At 38.3% G+C, this 19,441-nt stretch overlaps 1 protein-coding gene across 1 annotated transcript in view; it reads left to right on the forward strand.

The window, feature by feature from the left end:
- The window catches only part of EPHA6 (EPH receptor A6), a 1,002,097-nt gene that overhangs the window by 379,963 nt on the left and 602,693 nt on the right, over positions 1 to 19,441 (forward strand). The window contains 1 exon segment of the mRNA XM_037834014.1: positions 18,689 to 18,844. Coding sequence (XP_037689942.1) covers positions 18,689 to 18,844 — 156 coding nt within the window.

The following is a 19,441-nucleotide window of genomic DNA, read 5'->3' on the forward strand; positions in this document are numbered from 1 at the left end:
AAGAGATCTGGCTTCAAATCCTGGCTTAGTCATATAGCATCTCTGTGAACTTAAGCAACTGTTAAATCATTTGTCTCATTTGTGAAATGAAGATACTAATACCCACATCATTGGGTTTTGTAAGGCTTAAGTAGAATAATGTTTGTAAAACAGCGACCTCTGGTAGAAAATATGTTAATAATTCATATATGAAAGAATGATTTTCTTATTCAGTAAAAATCATTTGTATTATTCAGTAACATTTACGTTAGTTATCTGCACTTTTCAGCCAAAGAAATGCCACAGATACATGATAGCAGGACAATCACAAATTGAGGAATGGATTGTAAATTTGTTATTAAGCCCACAGAAGATATAGTTCTAAGACTTTACTGAGGTGTCAGAGTACGTGAGACTTTCAGCAGCAATGAGAGAATATGGTCAAAATATACAACTCATGCATACAAGTCATTTTAGGATGAGTCTCTTCTTCAACTGTAGGTTGAAAGATAAAATTTCTTGCTCAGTTTTTTCATAAAATGAGGTGGTAACATAAAGTATTTTTTTAAAACAAATGTTGTGGAATGCATTTTGATTCTTAATGGTCTGAATAAAATGATATTATTTTTGTTTCTTATTAAAAAAAAAGTTGCTAAAAGAATATAAAACCAGTAGTTAAAACCATAACTGTTAAGTTCTGCAAAAGGTTGGTTTTTATTATGAAATGTATTTATAATCCAAATACCAACAGTAATTGTCCTTTAAAAATTGTGGTTCACTCCATCTTTGTAATAGTTTACAAAATAAGCACACTGTTCCAAAGTCAATGAGTTACTAATGGTTAGAACTTGGATTATGGATTAGAATGGACCTAACATTGATTTTTAGCTATACTACCATATGACCTTGAACAAGTGTTCTAGTTACTCAATGTTGCATAAGAAGAAATTTCCTCAAACAATAACGTTTGTGACTTAAAACAAGAACAATCATTTATTTTGCTCATTAATTTGTATTTTGGTCACAGCTCAGCAGGGATACCTTATCCCTGCACCATGCAACATCAGCTGTGGTGTCTTGACTGGATGCACAAGATAGCTCACTAACAAGTCTGGGAAGTTGGTGCTGGCTATCAGCTGGGAGCCATTAAGGGCCTATATTCTTCTCTACATGGCGTGCTCCGTGGCTGCTTAGGCTTTCTCCTAACACCCCAAAAGAATCAGGCAGTAGCCCTATCACCTTTTGTGACCTAGCCTTGGAAGTTACACAGAGTCACCATTCTACCATAGTCAACAAGCACACCCAGATTCAATGACAGGGAAGTAGATCTCAAATCCTGGTTGAAAGAGTGTCTGTGAGACAGTGTAAGAAGCATATGTGGGCTGAGAGATATATTAAGGCCATTTTTTGAAAACAATCTGCCACGGCAAGTTACTTCATATCACTTAGCTTCAGTTTCCTCATCTTAATAATATGCTTGTCACTCTTTTGATCACTTTGCGTGTATTAATTTATCAAGTTCTCACATGAACCCCATGAGTTAGGTACTATTTTTTATCCTATTTCACAGTTGAGAAAACTGATGCATAGAAAAATACATTGCCTGAAGTGACAAGTCATTAAGTGACAAAAGCAGGACACAAACCCATGTTATCTAGTCCCAATGGCCACATTTTAAATTATTACACTTTGCAGCTATTTTATAAGAATAAGCATATTGTATTCAAAGTGGTAAAAATAAAAGGGGGTCTAATCCTTAAAACTGCTAATATAAATCTTTTGGTCTCCTTATCTGAACTTGATTTCCAGACTAGAAATGCTTACCTTACTATCACAATAGAAACAGCTTTAGAATTTTAACTGTTTTTTACTAGCCCCTGACTACTGAAGTACTTCTGACTCTATATTCAAGCAATACCCTATTCTTGACACTTCTCCATCTCTTGAATGACTATGATTTTAAATCACAGTTAACATATAAATTATGAATTCATGAATGAGAGAAGATGGTAGCAAATAAAACAAAGATCTGATATATCCACTCTGTGTTTGCTAATGGCAATTTACTTGGGATTGCCAGTATTTATCCCTGTTTATTTCATAAATTGATGGGTGACAATAATCAAAAACCTAGTATATTGTTTCTAGGTGGTGTCCTCTTCCTTATCTAATCCATATTTTAAAACCTCACTGTCAGTCTGAGACCCGGGTAATGGTCTGTCTTTCAATTTAGTTCTCTACGCCTTGGTACGCTAAACAGTATTCAGATCCATACATGCAATTTGAGTAACCCAGGAGTTTATGAAGAACCTTTAGGGGTTGCATAACCAAGCTCCTCCCTCTCTACATTATTCCTGTCTGGTTCCCTGTGACTCCTTTTCAGTCCCTTGGCTAGAAAGCTGGGAATTTATTTACCCCACTCAACTGTACACTTCTGTAACTGGATCTACATCCAGGGCAACGTGGCAGGACGACAGAGAGAAAACTAAATCAGCGTAGGCTTGCTCCACTCTCTCAGTGGATGAAGAGGAAGGTCCCCTCAATAATTTTAGTTCCAGAGGCTCCCATTACCAACTACTACCACCACCACCACATGATTGCATAGGGGCTGGGGCAAGAGACAACACAGAAAGAGTAAAAAAGAACAGGGAATGTCCACATTCCCTCTGAGTGTTAGAAGTGTCTTTCCCCACTCCTCTGAGCCATACTTAGAGGACTTTCCCAGAGTGCTCTCCGTCTGTGCCCTGGTGCCTACTTCTAGGTTTTCAGTCCATTCATTTCTGCCCAGGCTTTACTGGGTGTTGGGGTAGGGGAAGTTATGGAAATGGTAACTTATTACCAGTTAGCGGATGCCTCAAATTTAGTTCTCCAGTCAGCCTGCTACCATTTACTTCTTAGAATCCCCCAATAGCTGTTTAGTACCTTCTTTCCAGATTTTATAGCTATATTCAGGGTGCAATGTGCTTACTCCATCTTACCCAAAGCCAGAGCCCCTTCCGATGATTCTTTAGGGTGAAAGTCCCATAATCTGCAGTATATTTTTCTAGGTATTATGGTTTTTCTATTAGTGTATTCAATTGGAAATCCACTTTAAACATTTCTTTGGTGGTAATAAGTTGGAATTAGTAATAGCACACTTTTACATACATTATCTCATGTGTTCTTTACAGTGGAACCCTGCAAGGAAGGCTCAGTTGAATATTTTGAAGCACAATCCACAAGTTTGTTTATTTATAGATTTGTCTTTTGTGACTTATTTGAGATTTTATTTGAGTTGCTATTAATAGGTTTTTCTGAAGAAACAAAATATTTGTGCTTATTTATCCATCAGTTTTAATATTTTCTTTTCTTTTTATGTTTGGCTCCTCTCATCTCTCTTACCTTCCCTACTGAAATGAAAGTGAAATGTAACTTTCAGAACTGCACAACAGGATCTGAGAAAACAGTAATGATACTGGCTTTGACAATCTCTTGAATTTGACTACTTTCAAGAAGTAGGGGATTCACACTCCCAGTTTAAAAACTTATACAATTGACTGCTCAAAACTTGTGCTACAGTTCTGGTCCTAACAGGGATAATTTCTGCATCCTTGTTATATTTGTGCTGGTCATTTACAGAGCTCTAAATTTATCTTGGGATACAGTTCAAAGCCCTTAACTTCGTTAGCAAGGCTCTCTAAAAATGGCTCTAGCAACTGGCTCAAGATTCATCTCTTACCTTTCTCTAATCATGCTGAATTTCTTCCAGTTCCTTGAATGAGCCAAGCTTTCTCTGTCCTTGTCAATTCCTGTTCATTCCTCCTTCATGAATATATCATCATTTGGGATTTTTTTTTTCCTGATGATTTAATTTGGTTAGGTCTCTAGACATGTGTTCCCATAGACACTTGTACAATTTCTACCAATAAAATTTCCATTACAGTTTATTGAAAATATTTTGGGACACAAATATCTTCATGTTTTTTGCCCTGACCATCCAGCCAAACCATTAGCAACAGCCCACGAATCAGTAAACAAATGCACCTCTGGACAGCTCTCTTTCCAAGCAAATTGAACAACCAGGTGCACTGCTCAATGTTCCACCCACTGGGAGGATTTCCACTCACCCCACAGTCCTCAGGGACATCCCAGAAAGGGGCTGCAGTGCTGCAGCTGTCCACTTTCGGGTAGTGCCTGTATATCATGCAGAGCCATCTATAAACCAGGCCTAAGTATTCTCTTCCTCAGTCAACTGATTGTAGGGAACTTCCCAAGATGCCATAGCTGTGGGCTGGGAAAGAGAAAGTAAGGTGGCAGCAGGGGCCAGGGGCATTTGGGCCACTTTCTCGTGTAACTTATTTGTGCCTTCAGGACCTGTGCAAGCCCTATCTCTTATATACCATTTCCATTTTATGATGGAGTGCCACTGTGCAAGCCCAACTCTGTAGCTTGGCTAGTCAGACAACACCCAGCTCATGATAGGCGACTCAGGTCTCATGGTAACTTGGTGGCTCATGGTTAAGCATTCTGTCTCTACTAAGGCTCAATAGCAGACCAAAAGCTGTTTCGCAAATGGACAGTAGTTATCTGTAGAGGATGGTAAGGTTTTACTCCAAAATCCTAAGGGGCTGCATTGTGATTCTCCTATAGGAGCCTGCCAAAGGCTCCAGACAGTATCTCTATTTGCTACTGATACTTCCAGCACCATTGGATCAATGGAATCGTATGGTCCAAGTGGCAGAGCAGCTTGCACAGTAGCCTGGACCTGTCGCAGAGCCTCATCTTGTTCTGGTCCTCACTCAGAACTGGAAGCTTTTCTGGTCACTCGGTAAATGAGCTGGAGTGGCACACCCAAATGAGGATTATGTTGTCTCCAAAATACAAAGAGACCAACTAAGCATTGTACCTCTTTTTTGGTCATAGGAGGGGCCAGATGCAACAGCTTATCCTTCACCTTCAAAGAGACATCTTGACATGCCCCACACCACTGGACACCTAGAAATTTTACTGAAGTGGAAGGCCCCTGTATTTTTGTTGGATTTATCTCCCATCCAATGTCACACAAATACCTTACCAACAAATCTAGAGTAATTGCTACTTCTTGCTCACTAGGTCCAATCAACATGATATCATCAATATAATGGACCAGTGTGATGTTTTGTGGGAGGGAGAAACAATCAAGATCCCTGCAGACAATGTTATGACATAGGGCTGGAGAGTTGATATACCCCTGAGGTAGCATGGTTAAGGTATACTGCTGGTCTTGCCAGCTGAATGCAAACTATTTCTGGTGGTCCTTACTAACAGCTGTTGAGAAAAAAAGCATTTGGCAGACCAGTAGCTGCATACCAGGTACCAGGGGATGTGTTGATTTGCTCAAGCAATGATACCACATCTGGAACAGCAGCTGTAATTGGAATCATCACCTGGTTAAGCTTACAGTAATCCACTGTCATCCTCCAAGACCCATCTGTTATCTGCACAGGCCACGTAGGAGAGTTGAATGGGGATGTGGTGGGAATCACCACCCTGCATCCTTCAAGTCCTTAAGACTGGCATTAATCTCTGCAATCCCTCCAGGAATCCAGTATTGCTTCTAGTTTACTATTTTGCTAGACAGGGGAAGTTCTAGTGGCTTCCACCTGGCCTTTCCCACCATAGTAGCCCTCACTCCATGAGTCAGGAAACAAATGTGAGGATTCTGCCAGTTGCTGAGTATGTCTTTTCCAATTATGCATTCCAGAACTGGGGAAATAACCACAGAATGTGTCTGGGGACCCACTGGACCCACTGTGAGGTGGACCTGAGCTAAGACTCCATCAATCACCTGACCTCCGTAATCCCCAAATCTGACTGGTGGGCTAGATTGACATTTTGGGCCTCCTGGAATTAATGTCACCTCTGAACCACTGTCTAATAATCCCCAAAATATCTGATCACTTCCTTTTCCCCAATGCAGTTACCCTGGCAAAAAGCTGTAGGTCTCCCTGAGGAAGGCTGGGAGGAAGATTAACAGTATAAATTTTTGTCAGTGTAACAGGATCCTTTCCCAAGGGTGCCTGGCCTTCCCCTCATTCAAGGGGCTCTGGATCTGTAAACTGTCTCAAGGCTGGGAATTAATTAAGGGGCCATGACTCTATTTTTGTAATTCTAGGTAAACTTTTATTCACTTGACATAGAATTCTTCGGCTTATACAACTCAAACAAGAATTTATTAGACTGCCCATCTATTTTACTGCTAGGTACTCCATGATCTATTAGCCAACACCATAAGTCTCTATGAGTCAGATTATTTTGACTGCTTTTTTGAGTTTGTTTTCTATTATGGTAGCCACGCCCACCTTGTCTCTGGCAATTAATTGCTGCCACATTGTTTCTGCCAACTCAGGATCTGATTATTCCTATTGTGTTGAAGGATTCCAGCTCAGTGACAGCAATTCCTACAGTAATATCTGACCTACAAAGAAGGATGACTGCAGAGCTCTTCAGGGATGACAGAGCTAGTCTCACAAATGTATTCCTCACATTCCTGGTAAAAGGTGTGTCCTTTGGATATTCCAGGGGTATATGAGCAGGTCTTCCATGTTGAATCCATTTTTTTAATTAAATTTTATTGACATATATTCACATACCGTGCAGTCATACAAAGAGTACATTCAGTTGTTCACAGTACCATTATATTGTGTGTTCATCACCAAAATTAATTTTTGAACATTTTCATTACCACACACCCAAAAATAATAAGAATAAAAATTAAAGTGAAAAAGAACACTGGGTGCCTTTTTTTTTTTCCTCCCATTTTTCTACTCATCCATCCATATACTGGACAAAGGGGAGAGTGTTCCATATGGCCTCCCCCATCACAGATAAATCCATTCTAACTTTCCAATCTCTATAAGCCTTTGAATCCCTTCCTCTACATTATAACAGGGCAGTTCTAGCATTTCAACCTCAGGTGATGTCAGCCGCCTTTTGATCCATGTTTTAGCCAACCACCCCAACAAACTGTTAACACCCTTTCTAACCCCTCGAGCTACAACACTGAATGCAGAATCTTTGATTATTGGGCCCATATCAGTAAATTCAGCCTGATCCAACTTTATATTCTTTCCACCATTATCCCAAACCCTTAATATGCATCCCACATGTATTCCCCTGATTTCTGTCTGTATAAGTTGGAAAACTCATACAATTCTTTTGGAATATAGCATACTTCCTCGTGGGTCAGACTTTTTACCTCACCCTTCGGGGCCTGTTGGGACTTTAGTCTAGTTGTAGGTCTTGAAGCAAGAACTGTGGTGGTGGGTCTTGAAAAGAATATCTCTCAAGCCATTTACCTCAGGACATTCTGTTGCAGTTTCATCTCCTGAAACGGATTAATCACTCCAGACAGAGGAGTGAATGCTGCTTCCTCAGGGGAGTTGATTACAGGTTTAGCAGGCACTGAAGGGTTAATCTCTTTAGGTGGATGTTGGGTAGCTGTCTCCTCAGAGCAGACTGGAGGTAGGTGGGGCTGTTGCCTCAGGACAGACCACTACAGGTATATCTAACAAAGACTTGGCACAATCTAGGGTTCCAGTGTCCTCACTGCCATTATTATCAATCCATATTCCCCATCCCAAGTTTCAGGATCCCATTCTTTTCCAATCAATGCCTTTAAGAGCAGAGTTCCTGTGAGGTTGAGATTTTAGTTTACATTGTAAATCTGCTGCTTGCACAGTGAGACTCTGGGTCTGGTTTTCAGAAATCTTAAGTCTGTGGCCACAGGAAATAAGATTTTCTTTCATGGCACACACAGAAACCTTTACGTCTGTCATATGGTGCTTAAGTTTCAAATATGAAATGTTTAGCTCATCCCTTTCTCTTATAACTTTATCCAGCCTATCTAAGAGCAGCCAGCCTACATCATTATAACTCTTAACTGTGCAAAACTCTGTGAAGGTGTCAAAAACACCCAGAGCCTTGCTTCATACAAGAGTATGATTAGGAGAATCAAATGGTGATATTTTGTGTATGTCCATTGCCAACTCACGCCATGGACTGTCAGTGTCATCTTGATTATTGGAAATGGAGTCATTAGTGCCTTTAAATCTAATCAGAGTAGAAAAACAATTGTAAAAGCCTATTTTAAGATTCTGTTTCTCAAGAACCACTCCAGATGCCAAGTTGTATTAGGGTTCTCTAGGGAAACAGATTCAACAAGAGATATCTCTAAATATAAGATTTTATAAAAATGTCTCATGTGACTGTGGGTATGTCCTTGCAGTAATTGTTAGGACAGTGCTTGCTTGACCAGATACCTGCATACCATCACCTGGCCAAGTTGACTTATGAACCTAACCATCACAGTAATTACAGCACTGAGTTATAATTTGAATGTTGTTGAAAGGAGAAATTTTAGGTTGTATATATGTTACTTGAATAAAATTTAAAAAACCAAATATGTAGAATTATACAACACAATGAACCCTAATGTAAACTATGGGTTACAGTGAATAGTACAATTGTAATAATATTCTTTCATCAATCATAACAAATGTACCACACTAATGTAAGGTGTTAATAATGGGGGAGTATGGAAACGGTATTTTCTGCATGATTTTTCTATAAACTTACAATTTCTCTAGTTTTTTTTAAAAAAAGTGATTAAAAAAATTCCCTACCCTAAAAGAGTCTATATTCCAGTGGGGAGTGATTAAAATATTAAATCTTTTATCAGAAGTTGATATGGAATGAAAAATGAAATGCTGAAGTTTGGTATAAAAGGGGTTCTAGTTTTGAAAAGTAAGTCAGGGATGACTTCATTGATACAGTGACATTTAAGCAAAGACTCAATGTAAGGGAAGGAACACACCATGCAATAGCTCAGGAAAAGCAAGTGTGGCAGGAGTATGCTTTGTGTGCCCAAGATTCTGAAGGAAGGCAGTGTGGCTGGAGCAGAGTATCTGAAGGAAAAAGTACATGAAATCATAGGAGTAGCATGGTGACAGGGAATGAGTAGGGAACAAACTCCATGAACATTCTTCCGTGTTTAAAATTGCACTATCAGGGAGAGGCTCTAAGAAGGTGGTATAGAGAGGAATGGAAGCTAGTTAGTCCCCCTGGAATAACTAATAAATAACAAGGAACAGCTAGTAAATAATCTGGAGTAACTGTGGGGGGACAAATGTGATCGTCCACTCATCATACAACAACCTGAATTGGGAGCAATGCCCGAGATCACAGCATAAAACGTGTAAGTAAAAACTGCGGATCCATGCCGGGAGCCCCCTCCCCCCACGGCCCAAGCTGCAAAGCCTTGCGGTGCTGGAGAGCAGCTCTCTCCAAGCAAGTGAATACAGCTCAGGTGACCTCCAACTGGGGTTTTAATTAACAAATGTGGACTGCTCGATATAAGCTATGAATCCCCAAGAAAGCAGATAGAGGCTTTGGGTGACTACTGATGTTGGAGAGCCGGAGGGTGGCCACAGACCGGCCCTGAAGGGGGCTTTCTGTCCCTGTTTTGGCTCAGTGGAGAAAGCCTCAGCCATTTTCAGTTCCCAGCACTCTGGCCCAGACAAGGGTGGAGACAGCACAGGCAAAGAGAGACCATTTAAATACTAATGACCTTTCCAAAGGGGGTCTATCTTCCCTATGAGGAAAGAGGTGGGGCCCAGCTCTACTACCCACCCTTCATTCAGAACCAGACCCCAGAGCCTGGGGGAAAACAGCCACAGGCCACACCTCCTTACACCAGGCTAACAGGCGCCACCTGCTTGCAGAAAAGCACAGTGACCTGAGGCCTCATATGGTGTACCAATTTTCTAAGACACACCCTCAGGGAAACAGAATACTGAATATTTCTTCCTTTTGGGACCTGAGCCCGTTCTGGTCTGGGAAAACCTGATTCGGGTAACCAAGGAAACTGGATGCCTAGACAACAGAAAACCACAATTCACACTAAGAAAAATAAAGTTATGGCCCAGCCAAAGGAATAAACTTACACTTCAATGGAGATACAGGAATTTAAACAACTAATACTAAATCAGTTCAAAAAGTTTAGAGAAGATATGGCTAAAGAGATGAAGCATATAATGAAAACACAGGGCGTACATGAGGTAGAAATCAAAAGTTTGGAAAACCAACTGGCAGAATCTTTGGAAATGAAAGGCACAACACAAGAGATGAAAGACACAATGGAAACATACAGCAGAAGATCTCAAGAGGCAGAAGAAAACACTCAGCAACTGGAGAACAAGGCACATGAAATCCTACACACAAAAGAACAGATAGAGAAAAGAATGGAAAAATATGAGCAACGTCTCCAGGAAATTAAGGACAAAATGAAAAGCAGGAAAGTACATGTCATTGGTGTCCCAGAAAGAGAAGAGACAAGAAAAGGGTCAGAAGCAATAACAGAGGAAATAGTCAGTGAAAATTTCCCATCTCTTATGAAAGGCATATAATTACAAATCCAAGAAGCGCAGCATACCCCAAACAGAATAGATCTTAATGGGCCTGTGCCAAGACACTTAATAATCAGATTATCAAACATCCAAGATAAAGAGAGAATCCTGAAAGCAGCAAGAGAAAAGCAATCCATCACACACAAAGGAAACTTAATAAGACTATGTGCGGATTTCTCTGTAGAAACCATGGAGGCAAGAAGAAAGTGGTGTGATATATTTAAGATACAGAAAGAGAAAAACCACCAACCAAGAATCCTGTATCTGACAAAACTGTCCTTCAAATATGCAGGAGAGCTTAAAATATTCTCTGAGAGACAGTGACAGAGTTTGTGAACAAGATACCTGCTCTACAAGAAACACTGAAGGAAGCACTGCAGACAGAAAGGCAAAGACAGGAGTGAAAGGTTTGGAAGACAATTTTGGGAGATAGTAGCACAGCAATGTAAATACACTGAACAAAGATGACTTTGAATATGGTTGAAAGAGGAGGGTTAGGACCCTGTGGGACACCAGAACAGAAGGCAAAAATTGAAGCCTGGGAGTGTATAACTCAGTGAAACCTAGGGTGCTCAATGATAATAATAAAAGGTACAAATATGTTTTTACATAAGTTAGAACAAATGAATGTCTACATTGCAAGGTGTTAAAACTAGGGTAGATTGGGGGGGAAATACAATCAATGCAAACTAGAGATTTTAATTTACAGACGCATTGTATTATGCTTCCTTTAATATCCCAAAGCTAAATGCATATGGAGGGGGGCGGGATAGAGGAAGGGTATGAGACTCCTGGCATGGGTGAGTTTGTCTGACTCTTTATTCTACTTTAGGTTAATGGTATCTTTCCTTTTCGTTGCTTTCTAGCTGTCATGTTGTTGTTTCATTGTCTCTTTTTTTTTTTCGTCTCTCTGCCTTCTTTGACTCTTCCTCCATCTTTGTGGAAGAAATGTCCTTATATAGATAGTGGCGATGGTGCTGAATACATAAATATGTGACTATACAGGGAACCAACAACTGCTTACTTAGGATGGAATGTATGGTGTGTGAAAAAACTGTCTTAAAAAAATGGGTTGATGAAGAAACCTTGAGGGCACTATATTGAGTGAAATAAGACACACACATAAAGACAAATATTGCGGAGTCTTACTGATATGAACTAATTATAATATGTAAACTCATAGACATGAAATATAGGTTACCAGGATACAGAATGAGGCTAAAGAATGGGGAGCGGTTGCTTATTATGAGCAGAATGTTCAACTAGGGTGAACTTAAACATTTGGAAATGGACAGAGGTGATGGTAGCATGTTGTGAGAATAACTAACGGTGCTGATTGGTGTGTGAAGGTGGTGGGAAATGTAAGCTCAGAGTCACATACATCACCAGAAGGAAAATTGGAGGTTAAAAGGGGAATGTATAAAACAGTGAATCCTTTGTTGGCAATGTCTGTAATTAACTGTACAAATATTAGAAATCTCTCTCAAGAACTAGAACAAATGTATGATACTATAACTAGAAGTTAATAACAGAGAGGCATATAGGAAAAATTATATATACCTATTGCAAACCATATACTACAGTTAGTAGTATTTTAACATTCTTTCATCAACAGTACAAATGTACTATAGCAAAACTATTAATCAATAATGGAGGGGGGTGGTTAGGGGTATGGGAGGATTTGAGTTTCCTTTTTTTTTTTCTTTATTTCTTTTCTGGAACAATGAAAATATTCTAAAAATAGAAAAAAATTAATTGTATTGATGGATACACAGCTGTATGATGGTACCATGGGCAATTGATTGTACACTTTGGATCTTTGGATAGTTGTATGGTATGTGAACAATCTCAATAAAAAAAAATACAAAAAAGAAAACAAACAAAAAAACTGCACTATCCAGTATGGTAGCCACTAGCATACTGGGGTTATTGAAGACTTGAAATGTGGAAGTTAAAATTGTGATGTGCCATAAGGGTAAAATGTGTATCAGATTTCAAAGACAGTATAACAAACAAAGATGATAAAATATTTCAATAACTTATTTTTATATTGAAATAATATTTTTTATATAATGAGGTAAAGAAAACATTATTCAATTTAATTTCATCTATTTCATTTAGTTTTTAAATGTAGCTGATAGAAAATTTTAAAATTATATACTTGGCACCCTTTATATTTCTGTTGGACAGAACAGGTTCAGAAGATCATTCTGTCTGCTGAATGGAGAAAAGCAGGCAAGAATGGATGCTGAGAGACCAATTAGCAGACTGTTCTCTAGAATAGATTGAATATTACTAGCCTAGTATAAGTATTTTAAGAGATATTCCTAGAGTTCTAAAATGGTTAAAAAGAGATGGCAAATTAGTTGTGTCCTGAAAACAATGCAAAAAAAATAATTGCATAATTTTTTGTTAGATAGCAAAGAAAATAAATACAAGATAACAGTGTTTTGCTGCCCAAAATGAAGCTATAAGCAGGCTGCTTTGTATGCTAAACAATGTTTATGGATGAGATTTGAATGGATAATAACAGAAAAGAAAGAAATAACAGAAGGAGAGCAAAATATTTATAGCTCATTTCTGTGTACTATCATAAACACCTCCTATGTTGTCCTATAGCATATTTATCCTTAAATAATTTAAACTGGTCTTATTCCAAAAAGTGACCTAAAAGGCCTTAAAAATAATATTTAAATACTGTCTGAAATAACTATGGAATAATCAGAATTCAAATTTCAGGTATAATTTTCCATGTTCTGTAGAAATTGATTGGTTTATTAGATTTTTAAATGTCATAATAGATTAGATAAATATATTAAATTTCTAGATTGGTTCAATTTTTAAAAATATTTGGCAAAGTTTTGCAAACTTATGCTACAGAATATATTCAGCTGCATAATTAAGTAGAAAATAATGATTTTATTGAGAAAATAAATATAAATTGGATTCACTGGATATCTTATAATACATGGTCCTGTAACTATTTTGTTAGAGGAATAAATTTAGACTGTAAGTATTTTTTTAAAGGATAGTTTAATTATGAAAATGCCAGTGGGGTAAAGTAAATCTTATTTATATATTCTTAGTTCAACAAGTTTAGAGAAATATTTTGATGATATAGTCTTATCGATTAACAAACAATTATTAATTTATCAGCAAGTTGGAGATGATAATGTTTGGACATGGTCAAGGATATACCACCGCTCAGCTCTGTTCCTCTTAAATAATCAACTGTACGGAATAGATAATTTTGCTTCTCTTGAATTTCTAGATCATTTTATAAAAAGTCTTATTATAAAAGCAAACATAAATTATCAAACAAGTATAACAGTTATAAATACATGTGTGTGAACGTATTTATGACCTTTCACGGTTTACTCTACTGCAGGAAAATGATCAATAGTGCTTAGTACACTACTAGTACCAGTAGAATTGCAATCACTTAGATCTGTAGAAACATTCAATATACGTACCTAGAGAAAGATAAATAGTTATTTTATTGGGTAAGATTTAGATAGAAATTGAATTTACATCAGCAACTTTAAATGGCATTTTTCTCTTTCCTACCTGAATATATAAGCAAAAGTGTTACCCATGGATTTGTTATTGGTGAATTAAACTTCTCATACATTTTTTTTAATTTAATAGATTTTATTTGAAATTAATTCAATCTTACAGGATGAGTTGCAAAAACAGTACAAACCCCATATATAGAACTCCATCATACCCCAACCCCCCTACCGATACCCCGATCCACCACCTTTAACATCCTGTCACACCACCATTTCTTTCTTTCCCTCCCTCCCTCCCTATCTATCATCCATCATCTGTTGCTCTGTCCTCTGAACATATGTGAGCAAGCTGCACATATCTTTGAACAAACAATATAATTCACATATACCTTTCCCATGGACAAGAACATTCCTTTATGCAATCCCATTAAGCACAGCTAAGAAATTCAAGAAATTCAAAATTGATACAAAGCTTACATTCTATATTTCCTTGTGTGTGTGTGTGTGTGTGTCCCATCTGTGTCCCTTTGAGCCTCCTCTCCTCCATCCTCAGATCCCATCCAGGATCATCCTTGGCATATAATTGTCATCTATTCAGACTTTTTTTTTTTAATTGTGGAAACATATATATAGCCTAAATCTTTCCGTTCCACCCCCTCCCTAGCATTCCATTAGTGGGATTAATCACATTTAGAGTGTTGCATTGCTATCAGCTTCCCACCGTCCATTTCTAGAAGTTTCCCTTCACCCCAAACAGAAACCCTACTCTCATTTCTTAACTCCCCATTGCCCCTTCCCCCACTTCTCGGAACCCCTACTCTACTTTTCATCTCTGTGGTCATATTGTCTGATACTTTCTTTCTGTTTACCGTGGGGCTTAAATTTAACCTCTTAAATCTATAACAATCTTGTTTTTCTTTGATACCAACTTAACTTCAATATGACACATAAACTATGTTCCTATACTCCATTATTCCCCCGCCTTTATGTAGTTCTTGTAAAAAATTACATATTTTACATTGAGTCCAAAACCACTGATTTATCATTACAGTTTATGTATTTTAGATCCTGTAGGAAGTAAATAGTGGAGTTATAAATCAAAAATGCAGTAGTATTGGTATTTATATTTACCATGTGTTCTTTACTGGAAATCTTTATTTCTTCATGTAGTTTGTCAATTGTTTAGTGTCGCTTCCTTTCAGCCTGCTCAACTCCCTTTAACATTTCTTATAGGACCGATTTGCCTGGTGATGAAGTCCCTCAGCTTTTGATTATCCAGGAATGTTTTTATCTCCCCCTCATTTCTATCCTCCAGATGTGAATTCTCCAAGTCTCTGATGGTTATTGTATTCCATTGTGGTCAGAGAATATGCTTTGAACAAATTCATTTTTTTTTTTTTTAAATTATTGAGGCTTGTTTTTATGCCCCAGCATACGGTCCATTCTGGAGAAAGATCCATGATCACTAGAGAAGAATGTGTGTCCCGGTGACCTGGGCTGTAATATTGTATATATGTCTGTTAAAATTTTCTATGTCTCTCTCTCCTTTCTTTGTTTCTCTGTTGGTAGGGCTCCCTTTAGTATCTCAAGTAGGGCAGGCCTTTTATTAGCAAAATCTCTCAGCATTTGTTTGTCTGTGAAAAATTTAAGCTCCCCCTCAAATTTGAAGGAGAGCTTTGCTGGATAAAATATTCTTGGTTGGAAATTTTTCTGTCTCAGAATTTTAAATATGTCATGCCACTGCCTTCTTTGCCTCCATGGTGGCCGCTGAGTAGTCACTAGTTAGTCTTATGTTGTTTCCTTTGTATGTGGTGAATTGCTTTTCTCTTGCTGCTTTCAGAACTTGCTCCTTCTCTTCAGTATTTGACAGTCTGATCAGATTATGTCTTGGAGTGGGTTTATTTGGATTTATTCTATTTGGAGTTTGCTGGGCATTTATGCTTTGTGTATTTATATTGTGTAGAAGGTTTGGGAAGTTTTCCCCAACAATTTCTTTGAATACTCTTTCTAGACCTTTACCCTTCTCTTCCCCTTCTGGGACACCAATGAGTCTTAAATATTGATGTTTTATTTTATCTATCATATCCCTGAGATCCATTTCAATTTTTTTTTATTTTTTTCCCCATTCTTTCTTTTGTTCTTTCATTTTCTGTTCTGTGGTCCTCGAGGAGGCTGAGTTGTTGTTCAACTTCCTCTAATCTTGTATTATGAGTATCCAGAGTCTTTTTAATTTGGCCAACAGTTTCTCTAATTTCCATAAGATCTTCTATTTTTTTATTTACTCTTGTAATATCTTCTTTATGCTCTTCTAGGGTCTTCTTTATGTCTTTTATATCCTATGCCATGCTTTTCTTCATGTCGTTTGTATCCTGAGCCATGCTCTTGTTGCCTGTCTGTAATTCTTTGATTAATTGTGCCAAGAAGTGTGTCTTCTGATCTTTCGATTTGGATGTTTTGGTTTGGGTTCTCCATATTGTCTGGTTTTATCATATGCTTTAAGATTTTCTGTTGTTTTTGGCCTCTTGGCATTTGCTTTACTTGATCTTGAATTTGTCAGAATTGCAGCTTGGTGGCGTACACTTTCTCTAACTAACCAGCAGATGGCATCCGTGAGTCACCTATTCCCCTCAAGTCAGTTCTCCCCCACTTTGTCTTTGTGGTGTGTAGGTGTCTGAATCTTGTGGGGTCCAGTTGGTGCACCAAATTTGGATGTGTTGCTAGTGCTGTCCGCCCTGAATGTAGGGCGTGTGTCTGGGTGGTTAGGCAGGCAGGACAGCTTTAATAATCAAACCTCCCAGGTGTTCCCGGAGATTTAAGGCTGTTCTCTGCTGCTGACCCACAAGTCCTTGGTATTGGCTTACATTCCCTGGGATCTCCAAGCCATTCCCCCCTCCCAGCTGTGCTCTTCCAGGACCTCTGCTGAGGGAGGGCCGCGCCACATCAGTAGTGCACACTGGCCTGCCAGGGAAGCCCTGGGTCGCTGGGCCTTGCAGGGGCGCTCCCAGCCCACTTCAAAGATGGTTGAATGGGAAACGTTAACTTCCCCCTTTTCGCACAGCTCCACCCACCCAGCTCTGGGACAGTCAGCCGTGGGTGTATTAAAGGCCACTGTCCATGGCCGATATTGTGGCTTGTGTGTAGTGCTGCGGGAAAGATTCCCCATCACGCTGGGTTTCTTGGCGCAGCTCTGGGCTGTGGGTCTGACCAGAGCGTTCCCCACCCGCTGGGGAGATGGCTGCAAGGAATGCGGGTTTTTTTTTTCTCCTGTTGGCTCCTCTCTGCTCCTCTGGTCTCGAGACAATCAGCAGCAGGTGTGGGAAGGAGTATCCTCCACGCCAGACACCAAGGAGTTAGCCCAGCCTGCTCCCACCTTGCTTCACTGCGCGGCTCTCCCCGTCCTATCTAGAGCCACTCCCAGGCTTTTTTTTTTGAAGAACTAGTACATCTCCAAACGCCAGCCCACTCTTTCCCCACTCTGCAGCGTGGCCATGGGACTTTTAGCCGACTCAGTCACTCGTTTCAGAATGCAGGCTTCAGGTTTCACCAAATTCACGTTCCCTGTGGATTTAGCAGACCTTGTCCGGCTGGTGCATCGCTGGCAGTGGTGTTCTGGGTCACTTTCTGGTTATTATCTAGTATTTTTCATGGAGGTGTTTTTTTTGCCCTGTCTCACCTAGCTGCCATCTTAGGTTCCTCCCTCATACATTTTTAAATATAGTATTTTCTTGAAATATATTGTGTTAAAATAAACAATTTGTTAAAATATTTTTCTCATAATTATGTCACTGGAAAATTAGGCTTACTCTATTTTATATAAAGGAGTTAATTTTAAAAGTAGCCAGCAGTGGTTTCTTTGAGATCAGAAACAACTAATCTACTATTTGAGGCCCTTGGACACATATTTAGCCTAGGGAACTGTTTTCTAGGTCTTGCAATCCTGTGAATATATACACTTAAAGTGACAGCATAGATTTAAACAAAGAGCAAATGAGGTTCAGTAAAACATTCTAATAAATAAAGAAAAATTTCAGTGATTTATATTTCATTTTCAGGAATTTTGTGAAATTTTATTGATTTGCATATAATTTTCATGATTTTGCCACATACATATCTCACATATAGCATTACTTATGTAATATTTTGTCTATTCACTTTTTAACTTAATACGAATTAGTTTAAGTGAATTTATTTCAATACTATAAATAGAAAAATTTTGTTTGTCATAAAGAGATTAAAAATAAACATGATAAAAACAAAGCAATGGTGTCAAACTTTAGCTAGATCTTGCTGAAGGCTCTAAGCCTAAGGCTTGATCTCGTTTTGTTTAAAAGAGAACTTAGCTGGTAAGAAACTTGTTAAAGACATACCAGCCCCAAACTTGGACTTTTTCTTTGAGGATTCAGAAAAACTAAATAGAGAAATGGAAAGTAAATACATGTAGAACAGTATGATTCAGTGTTTTTAATGCCATCTACCTTACCACAGTTGTAATCATACCCACACCTTGGTAAGCACTGTTGTTTTGTGTGTGTGTGTGTATTTGAGGTATGCTTTTTAAAATTAGCAAGCTCAGCAGAAATGTGTTGTCATGGTTGTTACTTTGAATAACTAGTTTCATTCACCAATATTAATATATATTGACTTTCCAGTGTGCATGTGATACTGAACTCTGAGAGCCAAAGTGTGTGTATAAATTAAAATATAATAGGAATGTACAAATAAAAGAATTCTAACAATGAAAACTAAATATAAATTGTTTCTCTTGTTTTGCAGCTTGCAGACCAGGATTCTATAAAGCATTTGCTGGGAATATAAAGTGTTCTAAATGCCCTCCACACAGTTTAACCTACATGGAAGCAACTTCTGTCTGTCAGTGTGAAAAGGGTTACTTCCGAGCTGAAAAAGACCCACCTTCTATGGCATGTACCAGTAAGTCTACCCATTTTGCATTTGGAAATTCCACATTTCCGACCCTTTTTAATGTCTTTATTTTTTTAAAAAGTAAATGCACAAAATCCTGCCCTATCAATATAATTTGTCTTTGACATGAGTCAAGTGAAAAGCTTCTCTCTCTTTTTTTCACAGCAAAGTTGCTTTTCAACGGCTTGCAAAGAATGTGTTTACTCTTCACAATTCATATTGATCCTTGTTGTTCAAATACCAGCACTAGTTAAGGCACCCTGCAAATTTTCCCTAATCATAATCTGTACATGGGAACTTAAAGCAGTTTAAGACTACATGAAAATTGATGGAAAAAAAATTCTTTCCTTTGATTCAACCCTTGACCATTTTAAAGCAGATCAATTTAGGTCCATCAAAATTACTGTGTGGAGAAGCTTGCAGATGAAACTTTCAAGTGATGCAGAAAAGTCCCTGTTCCCTTGGCAGTTGTCTTTAAATAAAGATATTTCTGAGTTTGGCCACATTTACCTCTCACTTTCTTCTTTTTGAGTTGGAATCAACAGAATAATAAATTTAAATGTGAAGGTCATTTTAATGCATTCAGAGCAAATTTTTAATTATATG

The sequence above is a fragment of the Choloepus didactylus genome, chromosome 1 (assembly GCF_015220235.1).
Source record: "Choloepus didactylus isolate mChoDid1 chromosome 1, mChoDid1.pri, whole genome shotgun sequence".
NCBI classification, from domain to species: domain Eukaryota; kingdom Metazoa; phylum Chordata; class Mammalia; order Pilosa; family Megalonychidae; genus Choloepus; species Choloepus didactylus.